At 42.2% G+C, this 21,626-nt stretch overlaps 1 protein-coding gene across 3 annotated transcripts in view; it reads left to right on the top strand.

The window, feature by feature from the left end:
• The window catches only part of LOC128615388 (nucleosome-remodeling factor subunit BPTF-like), a 55,984-nt gene that overhangs the window by 14,782 nt on the left and 19,576 nt on the right, over nt 1-21,626 (top strand). For 2 of the 3 annotated variants that reach the window (XM_053637432.1, XM_053637433.1), the window contains exons 6-20: nt 2,301-2,438; nt 2,926-3,066; nt 4,322-4,497; nt 4,664-5,016; nt 5,262-5,393; nt 7,387-7,516; nt 8,725-8,860; nt 9,111-9,293; nt 9,548-11,168; nt 12,414-12,538; nt 13,065-13,193; nt 14,230-14,383; nt 14,727-14,805; nt 16,499-16,721; nt 17,450-17,596. In XM_053637432.1, the coding sequence (XP_053493407.1) occupies nt 2,301-2,438; nt 2,926-3,066; nt 4,322-4,497; nt 4,664-5,016; nt 5,262-5,393; nt 7,387-7,516; nt 8,725-8,860; nt 9,111-9,293; nt 9,548-11,168; nt 12,414-12,538; nt 13,065-13,193; nt 14,230-14,383; nt 14,727-14,805; nt 16,499-16,721; nt 17,450-17,596 (3,867 nt within the window). The remainder of the gene's footprint in view (nt 1-2,300; nt 2,439-2,925; nt 3,067-4,321; nt 4,498-4,663; nt 5,017-5,261; nt 5,394-7,386; nt 7,517-8,724; nt 8,861-9,110; nt 9,294-9,547; nt 11,169-12,413; nt 12,539-13,064; nt 13,194-14,229; nt 14,384-14,726; nt 14,806-16,498; nt 16,722-17,449; nt 17,597-21,626) is intronic. The other variant, XM_053637434.1, reaches the window with a different exon arrangement.

The following is a 21,626-nucleotide window of genomic DNA, read 5'->3' as shown; positions in this document are numbered from 1 at the left end:
AGTCATTCATAACAATGGGTTAGACCAAGGAGTATAGCTGTGATGTGCGGCAAAAAGTTGTTGAGCTTCACAAAATGGGGCGTGTCTATAAGAAAATAGCACAAGCATTGAAAATGCTCATTTCCACCATCAGGGCAATAATTAAGAAGTTCCAGTCAACTGGAAATGTTATGAATCAAGCTGGAATTGGACGTGTGTCTATATCGTCTCAGCTCACTGTGAAGAGGATGGTTCGAGTGGAGAAAAAATCTCCAAGGATCACAGCTGTAGAATTGCAGAAGTTATTTGCATCTTGGGGTCAGAAAGTCTCCAAAACTACAATCTGAAGTCACCTACATCACCACGAGTTGTTTGGAAGGGTTTCAAGAAAAAAGCCTCTACTCTCATTCAAAAACAAACTCGAGCATCTTCAGTTTGCCAGACACTACTGGAACGGGTTCAGGTTCTATGGTCTGATGAAACCTAAATGGAGCTTTTTGGTAATAAACACCAGAGATGCTTTTGGTGCATACAGAGAGGTAGCCATATGGAAAAGTACCTCATGCCCACGGTTAAATATGGTGGTGGCTCTTTAATGTTTTGGGGCTGTTTTTCTGCCAGAGGACCTGGACGTTTTATTAGAATATATGGCATCATGGACTCTATCAAATATTTCCATTTACAGCATTTGGTAGATGCCCTTATCCAGAGCGACTTACATTTTATATCATTTATACAACTGGGCAGTTGAGGGTTAAGGGCCGTGCTCAAGGGCCCAACAGTGGCAGCTTGGCAGTGCTGGGATATCAACAGATATTAAATGAAAACCTGACTGCCTCTGCCAGAAAGCTTAAAATGGGCCGTGGTTGGATCTTCCAGCAGGACAATGATCCAAAACGTACATCACAATCAACACAGAAATGGTTTACTGACCACAAAATCAAGGTCCTGCCATGGCCATCCCAGTCCCCTGACTTGAAACCCATAGAAAACCTGTGGGGTGAACTGAAGAGGAGAGTCCACCAGCGTAGACCTCGAAATGTGAAGGATCTGGAGAGATTCTGTATGGAGGAACGGTCTCAGATCGCTCGCCATGTGTTCTCCAACCTCATCAGGCATTATAGGAGAAGACTCAGAGCTGTTATCTTGGCAAAGGGAGCTAGCACAAAGTATTAACTAAAAAGGTGCCAATAATTGTTGCACACCTATATTCAACAGATATATTTTTATAAACCCGAGTTTTGTTTGCAATTGTTTGATATCCATGAGAGCAGAGTAGTTTTGTGATCTTTTTTAACAAAAGCTTAAATAATAGACAATTTTTCTATAGCCTTCTTTGCTCATATTTACCAAGGGTGCCAATATTAGTGAAGGGCACCGTAGGACCCATGATTCACATGGCACAGACAGAGTCAGAAATTTTAGCGGTTTCAGATGTTTAAAAGAGAGTATTAGAAAATGTCTAAACATTTCGAAAGTTTGAGAATTTTCTCCTCAACCCAAGCAGATTACTTGAGGCTCTCCATTTATCACTATTAATTAATGAATCAAACTTGATAGGATGTGCTGTCATAGGACAATGATCAGCGACGTGGTGGTGTGATACGAAGGGTATTTTCCTAGAACAGTGCATACCATCCTAGAAATATTTTATATCACAGTTTTCATTTATTAAAGAATGACATGTTGTACATTATCTGTTTATGTAGAACAAATGAATAAAACAAATTAGTTCCTGTTATCACTTATAACGTAGCAGTTGTAAACACTCCTTCCCTCGCCAGCCTTCTTGTAGTTGCTAAGACAAAAAATATGCAGCTTGCCATGTTTGAAATGAACCATGAACCGCAAAGTCCCATGTTATAAAACTTAGACATCTTTATCTCTGACTGTTGCAAAGTGCTGACACTGGAGACGCCTTCCATGAATATTATGAAATGTTCCATAAAATAAATGTGTCCTCACAGAAAATTTCACATTTTGAATGTATTTTTAAATCAATTTGCATAAAAAATCGGATCAAGAAAAGTGACTGATTTCGTGTGAAAGGGGAAAATTGTTGGGGTATTGTCCGTGTTTATGTAGTGCTTCATAATAGATGCTGTTGCACTGTCCACGTCCTATTGAGACTGAACATTTGGATCAGGACAGGGCCAGGTTCAAGTTTTCCTGTTCTAAAAAGAAAACCTTGTTTGTGCTATCAAAATGACTCATGGCCAAGTCAGGAGGATAAATTTAATACATGAGGTCAGGAGTTGCTTGCATTTTGTTCAGGATTTCATAAGAAAGTACTTGATACATCAGTGTGTGTTCCTCTGTAGCTGAGGTGTCCTGCGAGTCAGAGTCCCCGAGGGCTTCTGTGTCCTCCGTCCCCCAGCTGCCAGGGCCCTCTGATGGGTCAGCCGAGCTCAGTGAGCCCCAGAGAGGGAGCGATCTGGAGGAGCTGCCCGAGACGGCAGGTACACTGCAGGAAAGACACGCTTCAGCTGCTTGTGTGCTTTCATTGTGCTTGGATTACCCCCTCAGCCTTCTGCACCTTCATCTTTTCATACATTTGCAAGCCCTCATGCTGTCAGTTGTTTGCTTGCTTTTTTTGGCCTCTTTTTCTTGTCCATTTTTTTTTTTGCACGAACTGCAAGCATGATTCATGGCAGATTGTTGTCCTGCATTCAAGCTACACACTCCAGCTGCAGAGTATGTGTATTCCTTTCTGTGTGTGTGACTTTTTACTCTGCTTCAAGATGATAAACGTTCCATTTTTAAGCAATCAAGCTTTATTTTGTCACACATTGTTAATGTGGCTTCAAATCTTCAGTGAGTAGGTGTGATTCTGTCTCACTCGCTCTTCCTTTTTTTTTTTTTGGGTCCAGTATTATTGCTTGTTAGTGCTCTTGTGGTAGCAGTACATCAGCAAACAGTGTTTTCTTTTAATCTTTTCTCCTGCAGATACATCAAGTTCAGGCGCCAATGTTGAGGAAGGGCCCCTGTCCCCACAGACTGCTGATGAGAACAGTAGAAGCAGTCTAAAAGGAGGAGATGACCCGGATGCTGCAGAGAAAGCTTGCATCTCCAACCTGGATGAGAAGGGTGAGAATATTAGGAGCCAATATAGATCCCCTCAAACCGGCTTCTTGAAATTCATTCTAGTCCAACATACCTGGCTCAAATATTTAGGTATTAGGATGTAATGTTTTAATATTGGGAGGTCATCACCTTTAATTATTGTGTATTATAGGCCAATAATAAGTTATGTTGTACATCATGATAAAATTGTTATATTCAAAACACACATCGAAATATTTCTTGTTTTTATGGTTGCGTTGCAATTTGTACTATTCTGTAAACTTGTAGTAGCTTCTTTTAGATTTCGACCGGTAACGGATTTTACCGATAACGATATCTAAGCTGGGAAGTACTTGCCAAATAACCAATTAGTCAACCGTTTTTTAAAAGTGATACTGAATGAAAACATAACACTCAAAGTAAAATATTGCTGAATTTTATTTAAAAAATAAACTGTGCTGACTCTACCATGAAAATTCAATGAAATAAATTAAAGTGACTAAAAGATATACATCCAAAATGAACCAAAAAGTAACACTTCAAATAACACAACAAAATTTGTCAGGGATAGTTTTTATTTCGCCTCTAGAGGCCGCTCTCATACTGTATAACGACAGCGGACCGTTCTCAGCCGCTCCCTAGTGGACGCAACCGAGGAACAACCATCGGTGTGGATTTCTGTGTTACACTATTATTTTAGAACAATAACATATATACAGAAAATGTAAGTTTTGTGATGCTGTCATGTTTAAACATTTTAGTCCATTTTTAAAACATGGAAAGAGGACGCCACCCACCAAAAGTTGGTGACCAGGTAAAAAGGGGGTTAGTTAGAGGAGAAACCCCAAGAGGTCAAATCACCCTGAGAACATGATCTACACAGTGGAGCATGGTGATGGTGGCATCACATATAGAGTTACCCTTGGTATCTTGATTGCTAGTCTTGATTCATGACGTCACAGTGACATTATTTCACTTTACTCAAGTTAGGCAGTTATCTTGCTATGAAAATTCAATGTCAGAAATGTTACTTTGCTAAAAAATCGGTTATATTTGGGTGAAGGGAGATCTTTTGTAAATTTGATCAGACAAGACATTTCTGGTGTCCAACATATGTTGTGTTAATTTAGTTGTTGTTTTTTCCAACTACTGTTACAGATAATTATTCTATGTACAATTTTGCAAAATTGTAAAAAGCAGTTGTCACTCGGTCTGGACAAAGAGAATGTATGGGATTTAATTTACATGCATTGTCCAACATCTGTCTGTGTGTTTTTAGGTGAATTGAAGGAGAAAGGAAGCGGTGAGACGCCGATAGGAATGCATGGGACTTTGGCAGCCACACGCATGGTGACGCGCCTGCGCAACCCAGACAGCAAACTGAGTCAGCAGAAGAGCCAGCAGGTGGCAGCAGCGCTCCATGAGTCTTATAAAGTGTTCAAGGAGGGAAAAGATGTGAGCCTTTGTGTTTGTTGGATTCATATTTTATGCAGCTGCACTTATCGTGGAAAAATATAATGTTATTTACCCTCATATGATTTCACCGTATACTTGCTAGCTCTGAAATGACCTACTGGCTTTGGTTTGTTTGCTGAGTACACTTCTTTACTCTTTTCTTCAGGCTCAGGTGGTTAGCCAGCAAGCAGAAATGGCCCGTCTCAACTCGCGCAGCACCAAAGACCTAGCCATAAAGGGTTCCTACTTTCGCCTGGGTCAGGAAGGCAAGTACCGCGGCTACCAGAACCAGTATAGCACCAACACTCTGGCGCTCAACAAGCACCAGCACCGAGAGGACCACGACAAGCGCAGACACCTCTCGCACAAGTTCTGCCTGACCCCTGCTGGAGACTTCAAATGGAACGGCTCAATTTATGGCTCCAGGATGCTCACCATGTGCACACTGAGGCTCACTATCATCCAGCTGGAGAATAACATCCCAGCACCGTTTCTGCACCCCAACTGGGACTCACATAGGTACAGAACCTCAGCCAGTTGCACTGATGTAGAAAGGAAGGCTAGAAATACCACTCTTTTATCTCTTGTAAATATTGCAAAAGTATGTGCACCTGCTGTACATAGCTGATCCTGCGCTGACCAAACTGTCCCTACTTTAACAACTTGGGTTAGGTAGCTTCCTATAGCAGTGAAGTATGTTGATTAGTATGAGCTATTTGGTTTCCTGTGTCAGCAGGATACTGTGTGTGTCTGTCTTCTCTCAGGGCAAACTGGAGCAAGGCTGTGCAGATATGCAGCAAGGCACGGGAGTTTGCTTTGGCCTTAGCAATCCTTGAGTGTGCCATCAAACCGGTGGCCATGCTGCCTGTGTGGAAGGACTCACTGGGGCACACACGGTAAGGCTGATTATTCCATACACCATGGAATGGCCATAAATGTGAAATATACTTGAATCATTGTATTACTCACATTACACGTCGTTTATCTCTGATATATTGTAAAGCCAGTTCACTAGATTACAGACTGGCTCACACACTATACGCTCTTTTTCCTGGAGGAATCAGCAACAAACATTAGATGAACAGTCCTGCCTTATGGGTCTACTCTGAATCAAACGGATGTCCCCCCCCCCCCCCCCCCTTCAATTATAGCTCACGACAAAATGACAGCAACAGGCAAACTTTTAAAAGCTATATGTCGAGGTTTGACACAAAATGTTTTCAGCATTGGGCTAGTTTCGGGCTACTATTTTAAACCGTGTGAAACAAATATCCAAAAAATAATAATAGCAGCGTGCAAATAGTGAAAGAGGCACAAATGCAGAAGAGAGAAAATGTTATGGTTATAGTGTTGGTTTATTTTGCAAAGCAAAATCTTTACGCCAAACAGCGGACCTGGAAATCAAACTACGGCTTTATAATGTGATGCAAGCATCCGTGTCATATTTGGACCAGTCATATACTGGATGGTTTTGAGGTACCCATTGGAAGCTCATGCAACCAAAACAACCTTAGCTTTATACAGATTATGTAAACGGTGTGCGAGAGGGTTGGTCAGATATGTTCAGTGTGACAAGGTCCATCACAATGCTTCCTGGTCCCTAGAAAGGTGCTTAGTGTGGAGCAGGAACTGAAAAGTCCTGGAACTGTATCCTAGATGTTTAGATGAAGGGGTGATCAATAAACTTCACGTCTTGTTGCCTCAAACGGTGGCTTAGTGGTTAGTACGTTTTCCTTGTACCTCCAGGGTTGGGGGTTCGATTCCCGCTACCGCCCTGTGTACGTGGAATTTCCATGTTCTCCCCATACTTTGGGGGTTTCCTCCGGGTACTTCGGTTTCCTCACCTAGTCGAAAGAAGTGTTGAAGGCGGATTGGCATGTCTAAATTGTCTGTAGTGCTTGCGATTGTGTCGTACGATGCGTTGGCATGCCATTGTCCCCTGCCTTGTGTGCCGAGTCCCCTGGGAATGGCTCCCATCACCCGACAACCCTGTTATGGGATAAGAAGGATAAGCGGTACAGAAAATGTACGGATGGATGGACCTCGTTGCCCCGATCATATTGGCCTTGCTAGTTTCACTCAGTTAACAGTTGCCAGTTTGCTTGTTTATTTTTTTTAACTTGATGTGTGTTCTTGGTTTCTTTGATGTAGCACTTGTTTGTAGGTCAGCCAGTTTTATATTACAAGCTTGTGGGGTCCCATTCAAGGTGTGTTCCCTGGATAGGCTCCAGATCCACCATGACCCCAAAAAAGTGATCACTAAAGATGAATGAATGAGCTTATGGGGCAGCTTGTGATTCACGTTTGCTGCCAACATAGTAGGAGTTGTTGGGTGTCTCCAGTGTGTATAGGTTTCTCTTATTTGCCTTCTCCGGCTGCTTTAAATCAAACGAAGTAGAACTCCGTTTAATCACGTTTTGCGGGAATTCCTCCTCAAAGTCGCTTGTGCCACACGCGATTCATGCAGGGATGTTTGCCCATTTTCAAAGGGGCAGTTTGTGTTGTAAACCAATATTTGCACAGAGTGCTTGTTCCTGGGCACAGCCCACTTAAATCCAGGCTCACGGTGCACATATTTCCGGCCCTGATCCTTTGGCCCCAGAGTTAACGGCTACACGAGCCCGCGTGTTTTCCTCCGCAGACCCACCATGAGCTCTTTAAAGTAGTGTTGCGACTGGCTGTGTTCCAGAGAAAACCCAGGAGTCACTCTACTGGCTCTTTCATCAAACTGTGATGGTGTGTGTTTGTGAGAGAAAGTGGGTTGGTGGGCTGAGTTCATTTGAATGTGTGAGTGTTTGCGCGCGTGTGTGTGTGTGTGTGTGTGTGTGTGTGGTTGGTTTGTATAGCCCTGTGTTGATGCCAGCATTTTTGTGTGTGTTTGGCGCGCAGGCTGCACCGCATGACGTCCCTTGAGCGGGAGGAGAAGGAGAAGGTGAGGAAGAGAGAGAAGAAGCTGGAGGAAGAGGAGACCATGCAGCAGGCCACTTGGGTCAAATACACCTTCCGTATTAAACATCAGGTGAAGATTTGAATGAGCTTATGTACATTTGCTTGTGCATGTACACTCCAGATACATTTGGGATTTTTTGGGGGGTTTTTTTTGTTGTTGTTTTTTTTTTTTAACAGATGTCACCGTGAAATAATTCCTTCAGATTCATTCACCGAGTCCACACTCATACACAGATTTAGTCTTAGGCCTGGTTTAGATATAATTATTGCTCTATTACGTACTTGGACGCCAAATGTCTAGACTCCTGTTCTTGGTTTTAATTTAAATTTTTTTGATAAAGATGAAAAACATGATTACTGGACAACATAAATACTCTACAGTATTATGTTACCGAGCTATCGTGAGTCGTCCTGAAAATCCTGTAAAGAGACGACAAGCACACAGAGTCTGATATACTATAAGAGTATGGATTCAGACGTGATGGAGTTTTGGCTTCCTGCTTGGTTCGGTGGGAAGTCAGCGAACCGATTTATTATTGATGTGGAATTTGTACCCAGTAGCTGAGCTAGAAACTCGTCATAGCTAACCCACTATATTCATAAAATACTGATATCATGATAAATTAGGTCACAGTATGCTTTTCAGAGTTAAATCAAATCAATTTGATTACAATCCTAAAGGTTAAGCACAAAATTTTAACATCAAATCAACTGCTTCCAGTCAGTTTGTAAAGTCTAAACATTTATACAGATTTTTTTTTAAATTAAATTATATAATATTTATATAATTTATATTATATAAATTGTGTAATAGTTTTTGTTTTTTTTTTAATGCAAAACAAAATGTATTGCTGAGTTTGTGAGCAAACCTATTCATCATGATGCATATCGTGCATCATAGAAATACCTTTGAGAATTGCGATACGATGATTTAATTTTTGTGGCGTATCGCCCACCTGTAATAGTTGGTTAGAGGCTAACGAGGTGTATTTGATGCGTTATGTGTAATTTTTTTTTTATTTTTTTTTTTTTGCATTTTGAAATCTGTTAAATCGGGAATGAGCAAGTCGGTTAATGCTTCTGTCCGCTCTTGGTGTGTGTAATTTTGACAGGTCTACTTAATTAATTAATTTTACTTTATGTATACTTGTATTACATTTTTAATACTTTTGCTTGTGAAACTTGACAGTAACGTGGGGAAACGGCACGTGATCAACCTAGAAATCTAACAAAATCACGGTATGATGATTGTGTTTTATGTTTTTGTTCGGTGTGAAGGTTTGGAAACAGAAAGGAGAGGAGTACAGGGTGACGGGTTACGGGGGCTGGTGCTGGATCAGTAAGACTCACATCCATCGATTTGTTCCAAGGCTTCCCGGGAACACCAACGCCAACTACCGGCAAGAGATAGAGGGTAGTTACAGCATTATTTGATGACTAGTGCAATCTGTTTTCAATTTATTTGTCTTGGCTGCCTGAAATAAAGTATTTGGTTTCGCTTGTTCTGTTTGCTTTTTGTTCATTACCCTTTAATTGATTCTTTCCTTTATTTTGTTATTTTTACTCACTGATCAGATGAAAGATTCATTTATTATAAATGTTTCTACTATTTTTTTTTTTTTTTTTTTTTTTTTTTTTTGTTCCTCTCTCCACTTTGTGATAAGCTGGCAAGAGCGTCAAAAATCCTGCAGACTCGAACATGGCAAAAAGTCTTAAAATGTCTGAAAGCAGCAGAGCAGAGGAGGATAATGAAAGAAAGACGGATGAAAAGAAAGAAAACAGGAAGAAGGAAGAAGAGTTGGACATTGAAGGGAAGGCGCCTGGTACTCAGATGGATGATGGAAAAGGTGTCAGCTTTTCATGTTGATTTTTACTTTTATTATTTAATTTTACGCTGCTAATATTAATATATTTGTTAATTATATGGATATGTTTGATGCAAGACAATCCAACTTGAAACTAACTTTATTGCATGTCTAAACCTGTTTCATTTGCATAAGTGTTGTATCTTTTTATATTTCTTTTATATTTCCAACATAACGATTTTAACGCTCACGTTATTATTAATCAGTTAAAATATTGTTTTTCCACACTCCTGTAGTGTTTGCTGCCGGCACAGGCCATGCAGGCTCAGATGATGTCACTGTTAAGCAGGAAGAGGAAGGACCCAAACCTTTCTTCTATGACCTGGTCAACGTGAGCGAGGGCTTCCTGCTCCGCACGGCTTACAAGAAGAAGGTCAGTCCTGCCAAACTGGATGAGCTGCTTGAGCACCGGGTCAAGCAGCAGGCCATCGAGGAAAGACAGAAGAAGTCGGCTATTTGTGCCAACCCTAAGGTTGTGATCCAGAGGCTCAAGTTTAAAATGGAGCCACATGGAGCGGTAGCATGCATACAGCCCGAGGTTAAATCAGAGGCTAAGAAGGGGATTACGGGCGCGCAGGACTCCACCAAAGAACCCGTCTTATCTTTTAGTCAGGAAGCTGGGACAAATGGGTCAACAGGTGAGTGTGTAGGGCAAGTAGAGCCTGGTGGAGGTGGTACCGCACCTGGTCTGAGCCAGACTCAGTCTGGCATTCAAAAGACTACACCACTTTTCTCAGGGGACATTCATAAGCAATCTGTTAATCTGGATAACAAAAGCTGTACTGTTCTTCCATCCACTGGAGGCAGCAGTGCGCAAAAATTCATTAGCACAGTGAACCAGCAAACAAGCGTGAGTACACCAGCACAGGTGAATAATGTGTCCTCATTAGGAGAGAATGGGGATGGGTACAAGGAACAGGAGAGCAAAGGAAATAGTCCGCTTTTCTTGCAAATGAACGGACAGGATGTTAAGGAACCAGGTACCGGGGACACTATGACCAAGGTGAATGACAGGAGGATAGAGGATGATAAGAAGGCTCTGTCACTCAAGGATCCTCTGAAACCTGTAGTGAATGGAAGTACTGTTCTGGGTGGAGATCTCGAGAGACTCAGCAGCACAGATGCCACAGGAGTTAACCCAGAGTACCTCCCTCCACAGAAGGTTCCCCGTCTTGGCGTCACCGTCGAGGATCTGGCATTATCCTCTCCAACCATTCCCAAATCAGAGCCTGCATTGAATAGCAAAGAGCACAACATCATGGAAGCCAGGTTGGATGGGGATGACAAAGAGTCCCAGAGGACAATCGTTCCCTCTCCGGTGCTCTCAGCGGAGGAATCGAGCCTCAGCAATGATTTTGTAGAGAGCAGCTGCAGCAGGGGTTCTCGCACAACATCGGTGGTCACGCAAGTTACTACCACCGTAACAACCACCACTGAGTCTCACGCGATTAGCAGCGGTACAGTGACCGAGAGCAACACCGTTTCTACCCTCACTAACACAACCAAAACCACGGTGACGCAAGAAACAAAAACCACCACGGCACCTTCATCGACGGAAAGCTCGTCCCTGACCGTCTCCAAGGCAATAACACGGGTGCAGTCCACACGAGAACGGGTGCAGCTCATTCGCTTTTCTCGCACCAAGAAAGCGCGATCTGAAACAGCTCTTCCTTCTTACCGCACGTTTACCACCAAAAGCTGCAAGAAGAGCATCTTCATTCTCCCCACTGAAGAGCTCAAGAAGCTGGCACGCAAGGGTGGCTTTAGGGAAGTGTCAGTTTTCAACTACAATGCCAAACCAGCCTCAGACATCTGGCCATACCCATCTCCCAGACCCACGTTCGGCGTCACCTGGAGGTGAGTTGGCATGTCCTTGGAAGGCTACTGTAATGTACATGTGGGTAAACAGCAACAAATCACTTTTATTCATTTTCTTTTAATCTCTATGACAAAGAAGCAGAATGGATGTTTACCCTTTTTTGTAAATGTTAAGTAATTAATATGTATATGCGTTAACTAGCAATGCATTACATAATGCGTTAAACTATTTTACTGGTGCCTTATCCAGCATGCTGCCATGGCCTTTACATGAGACACTGGCATTGTGCAGAACACATGTTTAAAGTAAAACATAAATACAGCACAGTCGTGTTTATAGCTAAAAACACTACAAAATACAATATTCATGCTATGTTTTACTGTGTTTGCCCATGATCTGTCTTGAACATGGGTGATATTTAAGTCTGTAACCAAGTGCAGCAGCATGCGCTCTGGTGAGAAAGTTGTAACTGCGACAAAACGTAGACATGAAAATCTCTAGCTCAGGTTTATGGATATTTGCACATTACATTTACAAAACCAATGCAAAAAAAAAAAAGCTAAGAAATTAATGCTTAAACATGCAACATGCACTTTCAACTACACCTCGTGACTTTAATAAGCTGCAGTGGGACGCACAAGCCCAGTCCTGTCATTAGATGCAGTCAGTGCAAAATTCTGAAATGGGGTCAGTGGGCAACATTTTTTTTTTTTATAAAAGGTGTGGGTGATTATGTAAAATGGATTACTTCCATTTAATTTTCACTTTGTTCCATATTTACCTTCTCAGATAAGAAGGCTTGAAACTAAGACTTGCAGCGTCTTTGTAACATGGTTCTGGTTTTTCCTGGTCCCAGTTTGTATTAGCGTTATAGTGACATGCACGTATTTTCGTAGACAGTATACCCATTTTCACTTAAAGTTCAGGACACACCAGTAGAGCCATGAAAAATTCAGATATATTTTCCTTCCTTTTTGGGTTTTTTTTTTTTTTTTCCCTCCAGTCATATTGGCAATGGAAGGGGGGAAAAAAAAAAAAAAAGATATCCTTCCTCATGTTCATGAAACTTTTGAAATCATCCAAGAGAAATAAATGTGCCTGTAGAGCAGCATTGAACTTTGGGCAAAGCCAAAATGCAATGTATTATTTTACTGATGCAAATGCCAAAATCACAAAGGAAATCCAGTGCATGCGATGAGATTCAGCCTAGCCAAAGTTCAATTTAGAAGTTAATCAGTCAGGGTTTCTGATAACAATTTGAAATGGCTGTTGTTGGGCTTTAGGTATCGTCTCCAGACCGTGAATTCATTAGCAGGGGTGAGTCTGATGCTGCGGCTCCTTTGGGCGTGTCTTCGCTGGGACGACATGGCTGTAAAACCTTCCTCTAATGCTGGGATTACACGCACAGGTAACCTCTGTCTATGTTGTTCGTCATTGTTGATTCGGTTCCGTGTTTAAACATATTGTATCAACACTATCCTTAGGCACAAATCCAGGTTTCTTGGCATTTCTTGGCATATTACTATATAGTACACTTTTTTCCAGATGTCCTCTAGCCACATGTTTGATCTGATTAATGGCTGGGCAAATAGTGCGGTAGAGAAAATGGAAGATGCTAGCTAAATTTGAGTAATATCTTTGATGTGCTACATTATTATACTTGCTCATTTCCCTTAATCTGTATCAATGCACTTAACTAGTTAGCCACATACATGCCTGCATCGTTGCTATAGCAACCGATGTGGCAGACATTGTAACCAAATGAGAGTAATTCGCAATAAATCAAATTTAGTCCGAAAACAAACTCTTTTGACTTCTCAGTGTAACAAATAACCAAATTTTGCAACTTCAGAATTCGAACACTCGCGCCTGCATTACATGTGCACACCCTTTAATAATACACTCTTCCTCCATACTGTCTTTGTGTGATGCAGAAACTTCCGAGACCGAGATCACAACCACAGAGATCATCAAGCGCAGAGACGTCGGCCCTCACGGTATCAGGTCAGAATACTGCATACGGAAGATCATCTGTCCTCTTGGGGTCCCTGAAACGCCCAGAGGTGAGAGTGCACTTTCTTATAATATGGTTTTTGGGGGGTTTTTTTGTAACGAGCATATGAACTGATTACAGGGTCAAGGTCACAGCAACATCGAATGTCTTCAGTTCCTTCTTTCATGTTTTAATTAATATTTTAAGGGTATTTCAGGTATACCAATTAATAACTAGAAGGACTAAACTTGGTGTCATTAAAATAAGTTCAGATTATTGTCTACGCCCTTACTGTGGCGTTAATCGCTGCAAGAGGGTCTTACCTGCATTTCAAGCCATGATTTGTTTAATTCTAGCCATCAGATTCAAACTAAAGACTAATATGCACTGGCTGTCTTACTAAGTGAAACACTACATTTTTGCTTGCTGTGTTTGAGCAAAGCGAATCATTTTCTGTGTGTAGAATCAGTTCCAAAACTTTGGCTTTGGTTGCCTAAGCTTTTAATGCCTGGAATCAGTGAATTGACTCCTTTTGTGAGATCGACTCCCTGCACCCTTGATGTAAACTGAAAGCAGAGTGGCTACTTGATGACACAGTATATCCTAAATCAGGGCTGCGTCCGAATTCGCGTACTACCCTACTACACAGTAGGTGGAAAGCAGCACGCCAGAGGGATAGTTTGTCCGAATTCTCAGTAGGGATGTCGTCCTGCTTCCGGCGAGATTTTGCAGCGTGCAACCGGTGGACACTACGCGAGTCAAACAATCCCATAATGCAACGGGACTTGTGCGGACGAGCTCAGAAAATAAAAATCATGGACGACAGCGTGACGGCTCTTTTTAAAGTAATTAGATTACTAGTTCTAGTTAACTGAACTAGTCATTTAATGTTAACAGTCTGAGGTGAATTAGTTGCTTGGCTGTCTGAGGCATGATGGAGATCACAAAAATGGTTTCAAACTCATTTCACTCGCAGTCCTAGACAATACCTAGTTTTACATAAACACAAAATGGTTCCCTAGCAGTAGGCACATGCGGAATATTTTAGTTAAATAGCAAACTGTTTGGAGTCTGAAGTTGTGTCTGTTTTTTTTTTTTTTTTACAGCAGAGACGTGCACGCCGCAGAGGAAAGGCTTGCGCTCCAGCGCTCTGCGGCCCAAACGCCCTGAGCCTGGCAAGCAGGATGGCCCAATCATCATTGAAACCTGGGTTCCTGAAGAAGATCTCCACTTGTGGGAAATCCGAGCATTTGCAGAGCGGTACGTTTATATACACATAAACAACTGACACTCTAAGGCTTAATCTTGCTACATTTTGTGCATTTTATATATATATAAAAAAAAAAAAACCTTTCCATTCTCATCATCTGTTATTTCATCTATATTTTTTTTCCTCCCTTCACTGCTGTTCCTGCTAAAAGAATGTTGCTATTTTTGCTTTTGTCTGTGTATTGATTTTACAAATTGCATGCTGTGGCTTTAAACGCATTGTGCCTCCAGTTTAATGCGTTGTACCTTTCAAGACTCTTGTTACTTTTGAAGTCATTGTAGATCATGCTGTATCCTTGGGTAATGCGTTGTTTTGTTTCTCTGTCCAATTCAGAGCGGAAAGGGAGAAAGCCCAGGCAGCAGAGCAGGCCAGGATTAGTGCTCGGAGGAAAGCATTGGAGCTTCAGCAACAGGTGGGAAGACGGTGAAATGTTTATCGTCACTACCGCACCAAGTCCAGACCAGTTTCGGTTCATATTTAGGCTTCCATGCTAAATGTATGTGGATTATGATGCAGCATGTGAATGCAGCTCCTGTTATCCCGTCACAGTAAAACTGAGGTTTTCTTTTCACCCAAGCACAAGTGTGACAATACTTGAATCTTTAGTGAACATACAGATGAGCAAACGTTCATTTAACATTCGGCAGACACCCTTATCCACAACGACTTACAGAAGTGCTTTGAAGCCAGTGGTGGGAGCGTAGTAATGAGGTGGTGTGGAGGATCTTGGGAAGGTTGAAAACAAGTCATGCAGCTGCATTCTGGATCAGTTGCAGAGGTCCAATGACATGCAGAGGCAGACCTGCCTGGAGTGAGTTGCAGTAGTTCAGTCTCAAAATGACCTGAGTGGCCTCTGCGGATAGAGAAGGACTAATCCGATGTAGGGACTAGGGATGTCACGAGAACCGATACATCGGTACCAACATTCTTAAAACGTGACTGTACTTGTTTTTCTGCACTAGTGTTGGAACCGTTTCTAATGGAGGTACCGAGGTTGCAGTTCTTCCGGACCTGATGGGGGAAGCAAATACGCGCAAGTGTTTTAGTCGGTCCACAAGTGGTGAAGAACAAGAACACCTACAAGCACACGGGAAAAACTACAGAAGCTTAGCTTAACAACTTTAGCTCCGCCTGACTCGTTGAGAGGAAAAGAGAGGAAAGCTAGTATCGGTTTCCGGTGTGCAACCGATGCTATGGTTAATTTCAAACAAAACGAGGAAACACCTGGAATTTGGCGAAGCCCCTGAAAGATGGCCCTATATTATGTTTGTTTGAGGCAGCTGGAGTTGTGGCCGTGAAACCAGCTAACGTTATGCTCCATGTAATGTTTGCGATAGCCAGTTATTTGTTAACAACGCTAACACAGTGCAATGTTATAAACTACCTCCGAATGGGCCACCATGCACCGCCGTTCAGCCCGTGTCCTGTCAGCTAAATGTAGCCTCGTGTCACTAATAATTATTCACACGTTCATGCTTTTAATAAATCTTTCTGGCCTGCCATCATATCAGTGAATTTAAACTAATGCTTGCATTCAGACTATAAGAGGTGTCTGTGTGCATGCGTTTGTGTGCGCGCGTGTTTAGGAGTGCACCTCCACTCATTGTCAGTGTTTGATAACTAAAATACTCTCTCTCTCTCTCTCTCTCTCTCTCTCTCTCTCTCTTTTTGCCAGTATCAGCCAGAGGAGGATGTCCTCCAGGAGAGTTTTTCATTTAATTTTTTTAATTTTATTTTTAAACCACACCGTGGTATCGACTTTGGTATCGAGTATCATGTACTTTTGGTGGTATCGGTACCGACTACTAGATTTTAGTTATCGTGACATCCCTAGTAGGGACGCATGTCCCGGGATGAACAGCAGTTCACTTTTGCTGGGATTTCACATGATTAGATTTGATGTAATCCATAATGTTCTGTCCTATGTGAAATGGAAGTTATTTGAAAAGAGCAAACACCTTTGCTAGACAGTTGCTTCTAGTGTTTTACTGAAGATTGTTTGGGGTAGTTTGCAGAGCCATGCCTTGCCGCCCAGTGGTAAAGCCTTGTTGCTCATAACTGCCTGGTACGACGTCAGTTTGAACCTTTACCCTCTTTCATTCTAGAAACGTCAGGAACAAAAGGAACAAAAGCAGCAAGCCGCTGCAGCCTCCACTCCCTCGGCCAGCCCTGCCACCCCTAGCACTCCCAAAACGACAGCAGGGTCCCTCATCAGCCAGGTCACACCTGGAACCAAAGTGGTACTGGCCACCAAGATGGGCACGCCAGTCACATTCCAGCAAAATAAAAACTTCCAACAAACATTTGCTACCTGGGTCCAAGGTCAAGGTAAGGGGCATCATCTTCCTTATAACATAACTGCCGGGTTTTACTCATTGCTCTCATAAACCTCCCAATTTCAGAGCAGTATGCATAAAGAAGAGATGCACCACGTCATTCACCATACTGTGACTTTTCTGTGACATTTAAATGTCAGAATGTGGTCATTTCCATTTTCATTTTAGATCCTTGTTTATTTCCATAACCCCTTTATTTTGCGTTTAAAAGAATCTGTTCCTAAACCATTGTGGCTAGCTACCCCAAAGCACAGCCATGCCTGCTTAACCCTCCAGTCATACGCAGCAGTTTGCTGTCGTCGAATGAGTGGAACGTTTTACGACATGCCTTGCATGAGATGACGCACTGCATGCTAATGCTGGCTGACCGTTGACTGACTGTTGCCTTTTTTTTGTCCTATGTTGTGATGACTGTAGAGCATGTGTGGCGTCAGTGGCATCTTGTTCTGTTGCTCATGGAATTGCAGCGCCTTATTCAATCATTCCATTACGCAGAGCAGTCAGAAACACTTCCCCATCGTAAATTGTAGCACTCTTGCAATTTACAACAGTAAATTTTACACTAGTTTTTACAAACTTTGTGGGTGCTTGATCGAATAGGGGCCTCTTTCTGCTGCTCCCTGTTACTCCATCAAATCTCTTCAGCACTTAATTGTTTTCCCCACCTCACTGATTTCTCACCACTGTTTTTGACGTAAATTATATTTCTTAATATGACAGTGTCCAGCAGCACTGTTACCACCGTCTCCACGACAACAGGGCAAACCTTCCAGATCTCAGGCAGTCCCGTGTCTGTAACTGGCAAAGTCATCCCTCTTCCTGCCAACAGCAAGATCGTCACACTCAGTGTGCCCAACATGCAAGGAGGTACTGCTGCTGCCTGTTACTGGTGCCTACTGACAAGTACTGATTACTGTACTCAAGACTACTGATGCTCTAACTAAGAACTACTCATTTTTATTTACAGCTACAGACCATTATTCATGAATTCTTGCTGTTATTTAAGGCCTCCTGACCATTACACAAGACTTCTTCTGTTCTTGAAGGCTACTGACTGTTACACAAGAATATGGACCTGTGAATCAAAGCTACTGACTGTTACACAAGGCTATGGACCTGTGAATCAAAGCTACTGACTGTTACACAAGGGTATGGACCTGTGAATCAAAGCTACTGACTGTTACACAAGGGTATGGACCTGTGAATCAAAGCTACTGACTGTTACACAAGGGTATGGACCTGTGAATCAAAGCTATTGACTGTTACACAAGGGTATGGACCTGTGAATCAAAGCTACTGACTGTTACACAAGGCTATGGACCTGTGAATCAAAGCCACTGACTGTTACACAAGGCTATGGACCTGTGAATCAAAGCCACTGACTGTTACACAAGGCTATGGACCTGTGAATCAAAGCCACTGACTGTTACACAAGGCTATGGACCTGTGAATCAAAGCTACTGACTGTTACACAAGAATATGGACCTGTGAATCAAAGCTACTGACTGTTACACAAGAATATGGACCTGTGAATCAAAGCTACTGACTGTTACACAAGAATATGGACCTGTGAATCAAAGCTACTGACTGTTACACAAGGCTATGGACCTGTGAATCAAAGCCACTGACTGTTACACAAGGCTATGGACCTGTGAATCAAAGCTACTGACTGTTACACAAGGCTATGGACCTGTGAATCAAAGCTACTGACTGTTACACAAGGCTATGGACCTGTGAATCAAAGCCACTGACTGTTACACAAGGCTATGGACCTGTGAATCAAAGCCACTGACTGTTACACAAGGCTATGGACCTGTGAATCAAAGCTACTGACTGTTACACAAGAATATGGACCTGTGAATCAAAGCTACTGACTGTTACACAAGGCTATGGACCTGTGAATCAAAGCCACTGACTGTTACACAAGGCTATGGACCTGTGAATCAAAGCCACTGACTGTTACACAAGGCTATGGACCTGTGAATCAAAGCTACTGACTGTTACACAAGGCTATGGACCTGTGAATCAAAGCTACTGACTGTTACACAAGGCTATGGACCTGTGAATCAAAGCCACTGACTGTTACACAAGGCTATGGACCTGTGAATCAAAGCTACTGACTGTTACACAAGGCTATGGACCTGTGAATCAAAGCTACTGACTGTTACACAAGAATATGGACCTGTGAATCAAAGCCATTGACTGTTACACAAGGCTATGGACCTGTGAATCAAAGCTACTGACTGTTACACAAGAATATGGACCTGTGAATGAAAGCTATTGATTGTTACACAAGGCTATGAGCTGTTATTGAAAGCTACTAACTGTTACACAAGCCTAATGACTGTTGTTGTAAGCTAAAGACTGTTAAACAAGGCTGTGGACAGTTATTGAGTGCTCCTGACTGGTACACAAAGTTATGAACTGTCATTAAAAGCTACTGACTATTACACAGGGCTGTGGACTGTTACTGAGTTACTGACTGTTTCTGATGCCAGCTGCCTCTTCTGATTGCTCCTGATTATTACTTAGATTTATTGACTTTTAGTAAATGGACGCAGGTCTTTACTGATTAATTACAGGCAATTAATGGTGCCATACAGCTGCTGTACCATTAATAATGGCTACTGACTGTTACTCATCGTTACCCCCTTCGAGTTATTGATGGACTGATACTTCCATCCATCCATTTTCTGTACCGCTTATCCTTACAGGGTCACGGGGAACCTGGAGCCTATCCCAGGGAGCATGGGTCACAAGGCGGGGAACACCCTGGATGGGGTGCCATTCCATCGCAGGGCACAATCACATATACACTCACACACCCATTCATACACTACGGACACTTTTGGACACGCCAATCAGCCTACCATGCATGTCTTTGGACTGGGGGAGGAAACCGGAGTACCCGGAGGAAACCCCCGCAGCACGGGGAAGAACATGCAAACACCGTGTGTGCACAGGGCCGCGCCAGGAATCAAACCCTCAACCCCTGGTGGTGTGAGGTGAACAAGCTAACCACTCATTATTGAGAGGTATTGCCTGTTATTGATGAATACTGACAATTGTGTATTACTTACAGTACCCATGGTTACTTACCGTATCTCAAAGTTACTGACCATCACTGCTGTGGCTCAGCATTCTTTCTAATACGTTATCGTTTCTATAGTAACAGCTAATTCACTGGGACTTGTGTGGGGGACTGTGAATTTAAAAAGCATATAATTGTTGATATGGTGAAGTTTTCTGTGAGGAGATCTTTATTAAGAACCTGAGAAGTAGGGGTTAAATTTATCCTGTGTCAGTAGGTGGTGGGGGAAATGTGGGGGGTATTTTTTTATTATTATTTATTTATTTAAACAACACTGACTACGTTTACATGGACAGCATTAATCTAATTATTGACCTTAATCTGAGTAAGATAATAATGTGATTAAGGTGTTTTACATGAGTGAGTTGCTTTTAGAATACTCCTGTCATGTTCCCGTTTTACATGTTATAGAACATAATTAGATTAACAGCACACGTCATTACGTCACCGCGCCACGCCGTCCGACGTCCCTCCAGAATTTCACGTATCGACATACAGTTCGTCTTCGTTATGGGACCGTATACAGTTTTGGGTGAAAAAAAAATGCGGTGAAAACTCCCACACGACGTTCATAATGTGATTAAGGTGTTTACATGTCACTACTACACGTCCATAATGCGACTAAAACAGGAGTACTCCACCTGTCTTAATTAGATTATTGCTTACTTCGATTATGACCTTAATTAGATTAAGGTAAGTAAAAATTGCTGTTTACATGCTAGTTTCTTAATTAGATTAAGAGTGGATTATTGTTGTCCATGTAAACGCAGCTACTAATTCTTCTAAACTGTACCAACACTCATGATTGTGAACACGTGTCAGTGTATGGAGGCTGCTAGGCACTGAACTCCAGTGCTGTGTGTAAATGCTTCACAGCTACATCACCGTCCACAACCCATGATGAAGGCCATTAATCACTGCACTTGGCATCAGAGCAAAGCTGGGACTTGTTTACGTCCTCTCAGTAGTAAGAGACTGACCAAACTTATCCTAATAAGAACGTTTTCATGACCCATTCAGCCGTGAGTGTATCGTCTTGGAGAGAGAGACGCCACCGCTGCTTGGTTACGTTAGGAGGGACGGTAAATATTGACGGGTGTTTGGGGTTGCCGTTTTGTTTTGTTTTTCCTTCTTCCTTGTGTACGATTTTTCCTAGCCATTACAGCACCTGGTTATGTGTTTACTGACGCTTCACACCATGGAGCAGAGGATGTTTTTAAATATAGCTTTGCACTACAACAAATGTCACATCCTGCAGTAGGCGTTGTGCCACAGTGTTTATAGAGCTTATACCCTGGCAGTGTTTACGTATCCTGAGCTGCCTCACATACGGAGCATAGTGTGAAGAAGTTCAAATCTAAAACCAAGTCTGGTTAATTCAGTTAAATGTTATTTATAGAGTGTATAATAATAGACATGGTGGCAAAGCAACTTTACAAATGTCTGGGTGAAGATTTTTATTTAGATCCCCGATGAGCAATTTAGTCCCGCATTAATTTCTATATCACTTTATATTTATAGAAAGACAATCACTGTGTTATAACTCGCCGGCCAAACAACAGTTCAAAAGTATAGCAGGTTCTCAGGTCGGACCCAAAATGTCCTGAGCTTAACATTTACGAACATTCATAGACTGAATTATGGGATTGCCTTGTTCAAGAAGGATCCATGCAATGATGAAAAAGACTGAGAAGAAACTTTGCCTATGTTGGGAGACTCCTTCTGTATGGAGAGCAGGTTCAATAAGCAAGTGCTGAAAACGCGTGACGATGTAAATAATTAAATTGCTAGTTTAATTGTATGGGT

The sequence above is a fragment of the Ictalurus furcatus genome, chromosome 12, assembly GCF_023375685.1.
Source record: "Ictalurus furcatus strain D&B chromosome 12, Billie_1.0, whole genome shotgun sequence".
In the NCBI taxonomy this organism is placed as follows: domain Eukaryota; kingdom Metazoa; phylum Chordata; class Actinopteri; order Siluriformes; family Ictaluridae; genus Ictalurus; species Ictalurus furcatus.
This window is presented reverse-complemented; position numbering and strand designations above follow the sequence as displayed.